At 36.9% G+C, this 7,101-nt stretch overlaps 1 protein-coding gene across 1 annotated transcript; it reads right to left on the reverse strand.

The window, feature by feature from the left end:
• Positions 1–4,037: 4,037 nt before the first annotated feature.
• Positions 4,038–7,101, reverse strand: LOC127076404 (phospholipase D alpha 4). Its single transcript, XM_051018047.1, has 4 exons — positions 6,979–7,101; positions 6,330–6,890; positions 4,911–6,105; positions 4,038–4,716 (listed from the first exon to the last, which is right to left on the reverse strand). The coding sequence occupies exons 1-4, from the start codon at positions 7,063–7,065 to the stop codon at positions 4,286–4,288; spliced, it is 2,274 nt and encodes a 757-aa protein (XP_050874004.1). The 5' UTR covers positions 7,066–7,101; the 3' UTR covers positions 4,038–4,285.

The raw sequence follows: 7,101 nt of genomic DNA on the forward strand, positions 1-7,101 counted from the left end.
TTTCCTTTTTGATTTATTATTTTTTTCTTCCTATTCTTCTTTTTTGTGCTATGAAAAAGGGACTTTGCAAAAAATTTAAATGATTTTTCTAGTTCCTGTTAGTAATTTATTTAGTGAGTGGATGGAAGCATACTCTGGATCAAAGTTGTGGGGAGTAGTGCTTTCTTTTTTCTACCAACTTAAAGCCCCAATTAGTACTCTTTTTATATTATGCGTAAATTGTCTTTTGGATAATTTATTGTCTTTTGGATAATTTACAAAATATGTGTTACTAATCCTTTGTGTATCTTGGTGTTTCTAACCATCTACTCTTTTTTATTAATCCCCCTTATTTATCTATGAGAATTCATAAAAATGGTAACTAAAACTCAATAAGGTTGGTCTTTTAAAACCGCTTTAAAATAGGATGACAAATTATCCAATCTTGGGTTAAATGGCATCTTTTGTTTATAATTTTATTTCATTCTTATACATAGAAAATGAGACTCCATATTTTTATTGCCCTTTCATCCAAATCATCATACTATCTACTAACTAGAAGTAATAGAGTATTCTGAAAATAGATTAAATAGAAGCTATTTTATTTCACTCATATAACTATCTAATTTAGTTCTTCAACCAGAATTGTGAAAAAGAAAAGAAGGATAACGAAGGTTTCTATTCAATTTATTAACCTCATTTCTTAAAGTCCGCCGAAAAATGGGGTGGGGCGGACAAGCCCGTCAAGTGAAGTTGGGCTTAAAAATCTAACTCGCCCCGCCAAGGTGGCGGGTTGACGGACGGCGGAATTACCCACCTATTTTTTATTTTTTTAATAGATTAATATGTTTATTTTTACATTTCAATTAGGCTTTTCATTATTTTTTAGAATATTTGTTTATAAAGCATCTTTTTTAACAAATTTTACTTTAAAAAATATTATATATATTCACTAATAAATATATAAAATAGAATCATCAACAAGTATCACTAAAAAATATTGCATATATTCACTAATAAATATATAAAAACTATATTTTGAATGCTTGATAACTAGGTTGGCGGACCAACCCGCCCATTTTTTTGGCGGACTTAAGGCGGGGCGAACTGAGCGGGTAGGCGGGCACAAAATCCTAACCCAACCCGCCTTTTTTTGGCGGGTGTGCGGGTCAGCTCGACGGACCATGTAACACCTCAGACTGCTTTCAGGATTATCAATTGACCCCACAAACCAACACGGATCTTTTCAGTATGTTTTGTCCTCACTCACATGCTTTCTCGGGAAATTTCCCAGACTCACACGCTTTCTCGGGAAACTTCCCAGAAGGTCACCCATCCAAATACTACTCCAAGTCAAACACGCTTAACTGTGGAGTTTTTATGGAATGGGCTACCGAAAAGAAGATGCATCTTGTTGGAATAGGTAGTATCAATTAATCCTTATAAGTCTCCCTTCCACCATGCAGTCTCACACCTGCACAGCCTCAGGATCTCTCTCATTCCGATGTGAATTTCATTTTTTTTCTTATAAGCAACTAGGAGTGTCTCATTCTCATGCCTCGTGCACCGACAATCACTCCCTCGCTCTCGGGTGTTACATGTAACCACTCTCCGCCCTCTCTTGCCTCGGGTGTTACATGTCCACCAGCTTCCGATTGGTTCGTCCTCGAACCACATCGTACTAGGAGAGGTTTGGCTCTGATATCATTTGTAACACCTCAGACTGCTTTCAGAATTATCAACTGATCCCACAAACCAACACGGGTCTTTTCAGCATGTTTTGTCCTCACTCACACGCTCTCCGGGAAACTTCCTAGAAGGTCACTCATTCAAATACTACTCCAAGTCAAACACGCTTAACTGTGGAGTTCTTATGGAATGGGCTACCGAAAAGAATATGCATCTTATTGGGATAGGTAGTACCAATTAATCCTTATAAGCCTCTCTTCCACCATGTAGTCTCACACCTGCACAGCCTCAGGATCCCTCTCATTCCAAGGTGAATTCGGTTTTTTCCCCTAAAAGCAGTTAGGAGTGTCTCATTGTCATGCCTCGTGCACCGACAACCACTCCCTCGCCCTCGGGTGTTACATGTAACCACTCTCTTTCCTCTCTAGCCTCGGGTGTTACAGGCCACGACCCGTTTTGCCACCCCTAAATGCATGTGTATGATGTCACTGCAAGTGGTGATTGCATGCATTCTATAAGAACATGCGCCACAGACAATAGCTACTGCTTTGTTTTTGTTTTTTTATATATTTTTAATTATTTTAACAATAAAGAAATTTGAAATAAAATTAAAAATTAAAAATTATTTATAATATTATTTCATAAAATCGAATTACACAACGATTAAATAGAAAATCAATGACTTGGTCGATCGTAATGTCCTCTGGTTCCACCTCCCGACACATTCGCTTGCCTTCGAGATCTTCCACGATTCCGCTTAGGTGTTTGGGATCTTCTAGTATTGGCCTGAGGCAAATGTGGTTGGTGTGAGGGTCCTGACATATCTAACAAAATTTCAATCATTTCTTCCAAGGAGTCAGAAGTGTCGTAGTCGAGTTCGGTGTCCATGTTCTCGTAGTTGAGTCGTGGTGAAGGGTTACGTGTGGACGGACTGATTGGTTGAATTGGGACATTGAATCGTTTTGAAAACGAAATAATGGTTTTTGTGGTGTAAGAAAACCATGTGGTGGCTGGGTGGTTTGACGATGTGATGCTTAGGTGTATATTAGTGGGGGGCTATGGTGTAATAGGGTGGAATCGTATGATGTGGTGGCTGAAGGAAAATTGTGACCCAAAACGCAACGGAAATTATAAATTTTCTTTTAGTGATCCTTACGAATGGGCATGATCAGTGATAAAAACGGTTAATTCTTGTGGCAATTGAAACCTTTGATGTAGATCTAAGGAGTGATCATGAGCGTTGAATGATGACAACGCCTCTATTCAGTTCACATGAACGAATTCCTTCAGTCTCAGTGCTAGCTGCTACGAATGAAGGCTTTGAGAGAGAGAGAGAGAGAGAGAGAAAACAAAATTTTATCAAGTCAAATGCCTCTGCACAAGGGTTCCATTTATAGAACCACTTGTGTGGGTTGCAAGCTAAAAAATCCACTTAAGTGTATGTGGCTCATAGGTATATCGAAAATCACTTAAGTGCATGGTACCTGTCGCTACCGGGATTTCACGATAATGAAATCGGGACTAAAGAGATGTCAAAGAGAGGCAAAATCAGAAGAGTCGCCACCAAATTTTATTTAGTTTACCTCTATCGGAGAGACGAGGGAAAATAATTGATAAAATCCTCAGAAAAGAACCGCGCACGAGAAACGCTAAAAGAGAATAAGGAATCGGTCTCACAACCGAAATTTTAGATTCATTATTGTGCGAGACACATGCTCCATTATGTGAGACACACATCGTCAAATTGAGTTTTATCTATTTTTTCATTACTCATGCCATTTCTCATTGTCATAATCTCTATAGTAGATTAGATTCAAAGGTAATCACTTGATACATCATGTGTTTGGACCGGTTTCGTTAGAGAAATTTGAGGTTATCTACATGATTTCTTCACACCAAAGCTAAATCTCCAAATTCTTGAGAGAAAAAAAACTCAATAAATTAGTGATAAAAAACGATTAGATTGATAGTAAAAGACTATGTAAAGACACTTATTGTTATGGACGGGAGTCATCATGAAGGTTTTGATGTAAATTATATTAGATTGTCTTTCCCTTGGATTATAACTCACGTGGTTTTGAGATGTCGATGAGATGTTGTGAAGTAAGAGGTGAATTGTCTACATAGTTCCTCAAATTATCCAATGGAGTTAAATGTAGACATTTGGACCACTGTCTAGCTCCCTCCTTGATGGTTAAGGTGAATAACCTATATTTCATATGACCGTGTACTACTTGATAATTGAGGACATGATAGACTAAATTGGCAAGTGTATCAAAATTTTCATCAAAGTAATAATTTTTATAAAGATTATTTTCCATATGATTATGTTAAGTTTATGAAGAAATGATATACCTACTTGGTTTTGGTACAAGGTAAAGGGTAACATTGAGAAAGTAGAAAACAATGTTTATAAAAATGAAACTTTAAGAAAAATATAAACATCGATAATTTCGTTGTGTGAATCTGAAGCAGAGATGGTACTTAATCGAAGATTTGTTGTTTTATTTTGTGTAAATCTTCGTTATCTCATTTCTTGGGAGAATGCGTTATTTTTTGTGCAATTGCAATATTTTGTATATTAGAACACCTAGATGTTTTTATCTCAAATTTGATGTTAAGTGGTCAAGTTAGGGGGCAATGTAGATCTCTTCCCCTTCACTAGAGAGTTTGTATCAAGAAAATAAACTCCATTACTCAAGTCTCTCACATACCCTTCTTGTGTTACTCTCATTGGGTAAGTAACAAGGTGCACACCTTCCATGTCTACAATTTCTTCACTGCTGTAGATTTCCCACATTTGATCTCCAATGGAACACATCCTCTTCACACATTCCAAACTTTGTGGCTCCAAGAACAATTCATTGAAACCATTTGTGTGCTCATACCATAGTGACATTCTGTATGCATGAACATCACCAAGGCTCTTTTGTTTCATAACTTCGTCTTGAGATTGGAAGCATCCTATGGCAATCTCACTGTCCCTTTTCCCATCCATGGATCTTTGATTCATGTTAGCCGAACCTAGTATTATGTATATGTCATCCACTGGTGACATACATACATGCATGCAACAAAACAAGACTTGTCAAACAAAAACAATCATATAATTTGAGAATTGCTTTCATTGATAAACACGTATTCAGATCATATATTGTACGATGTGAGACTCTTAACGAGAACAATAATTTGAAAAGAAAGTAACAGTTTGATAAGTATTAAGAGAATAGTACTAATAGTACCTATCATGAGCTTCGAATGGACATTAACCATGAATCTTCTATTCTTTTGCGCATGCCAGTATTGTGTTTTAGGATGAGGAGAATCTAGTGGAAGATACTCCCCTTTTCCCTTATGCTCTCTATTTGCAAGACAAAAGAAATTCAAATAGTCTCTTGGATGTCCTATTTCACCACTTTCTTTTATTGCTTCACCAATCAACCTATACATCATTGTCACAGTTTCTCTAGTCCAATGCAATATGTCTTGAACATATTCACTTTCAGGCACTCCTTCTGGCCACATTGGAATAACTATATACACTGCAAATCTCTCCTTTGCTTTGATCTTACTCACCACTTTTAATGCAATTTCGATTGGAATTAGATTCGTGCAACCGCAATGCTTATCTTTTCCCCACCATTGGCATCCACCAATGAAGTATTGGTTTTCAATGTATATAAACCTCTCAGCATGCCTAATTGCTTCAACATAAGCGTCGTGGATACTCTTCTCCGCGGTGAAATTTCCACAAAATTCACCAACAGAAGCATGATCAATCGACCTATAAACTTGAACGTTCCAATTGCTTTCTATCGAAGTGTTTGAGTTTGTTCGAGGCATGAGATTTACCAAGGTGCTAGTAGGGAGTAGAAGAGAAGCATCACATTGCTTAGTCCATCTTTGCTCAAAATTTGTTAACACGTCCCAAGCAGCTTCGCCGATAACACAAGCATGAGCATCATGCCAAGGAACTCTTGGTCCTCCTTTGTTAAGGCTAGCTCCTTCAATGTTTGGTTGGTAAAAGTCATAACAATGTGATTCCTTAATGAGTGTTTGAAACAATGAATGTTGTTCTGTATCATATCTACCATCACATAAATCTAAACCACCAACAAAGCTCATAATCTCTCTATCGCTAACCGATTTAGCCACTTTTATGTCAACAGTTATAGTTTTCTGATTGTGAGCAAATAGTGTTGGAAACTTGTGGTGTAATCTAGGACACTTTTCGCATATAACTTTTGTATGATTGAAATAAGTAAGAGTATCCTCATCATGTGTGTTCATTACACCTTTGTTCTTAACTAAGGCCAATGATGTTTCATCATCCCAAACCATAACTCTCACAGCCACTCCTTCATCTGCCTTCTTTTTCAACAGCTCGCCTAAACTCATTCCTCTTGCATGTTGGATTTTTGTATGAGGATCTCTTACCTGTCCAATATGCATAGACTCAAACAATGTATGTAAATGTATAAAAAACAAGAAAAAATCAATGCATAACATGTATAACTGGGATGTCGTAGGTTCGAATCCGCGCCCCTGTATCCAGATTTCTCACTTAACTAGACAACAAGTCTTCGGAATCATTTTAACTCTCCGGAAAATGAATCAAAACATGTATTTTGTATGTTGTAACAAAAAAAATATATATTTACCAAAACTATGTTAGGATTGAGGGACCAAGCTGCAATATAAACTATATGCTTTGCACCTTCAATGGCTTTATAGATATCCTCAAATAGGTTGTTTGGAGTACCACATGGATCAAATGGAGGTTGAAAGGTAGGAGAATGATGAGCATCATGATAAAGTTTCACTTGACAATTAGACCTTTGTGGAAATTTTGCATCCATTAGCCCTTGAAATTCCTCATTGCTTAGTACTTTTGCCAAACTCTCTTCCAATTTTGCAGGCTTGAACCATAATATAAACTTCAACTTAAGTTTCGGGTTTGGTTTTTCATTTTCCATGACGAGAGGGAAGAATCCGTTGATTAAGCTTCCTTCATTTATAAGTTGTTGGGCTTTGATACTGTATTTTCCTAACTTGGAATTTGATGTTTTCAATGTAATGGTGATAACTGAATCAGCTGGATGAGCACATTGAATATGAAAGGTTTGGTTCCAAACACGGTTTCTTTCTTTGCTTGTTTTCGCAACTTTCGCGTTGTCTATCTTGATGGTCACATATGCAGGCTTTCCATTAGTACATATGCACTGCAAAAATAAGTGAAATCCATGCAATGTTATGAGTTTATGATTTCACTACAAAACTTTCAAAGTATAGCTAACATTATATACTCACGTTGAAGAGGGGAAATGGTGTGTAAGGTGAGGCCTTAAAGATGGTAGCTTCAATTGTTCCATGAAGGAGTGTAGGCATTTCCTCCATTTATTTCCTTAAATAAAACTCTTAAATTTGGTGTAA

Source organism: Lathyrus oleraceus, chromosome 4, assembly GCF_024323335.1.
Source record: "Lathyrus oleraceus cultivar Zhongwan6 chromosome 4, CAAS_Psat_ZW6_1.0, whole genome shotgun sequence".
Classification (NCBI taxonomy): Eukaryota; Viridiplantae; Streptophyta; class Magnoliopsida; order Fabales; family Fabaceae; genus Lathyrus; species Lathyrus oleraceus.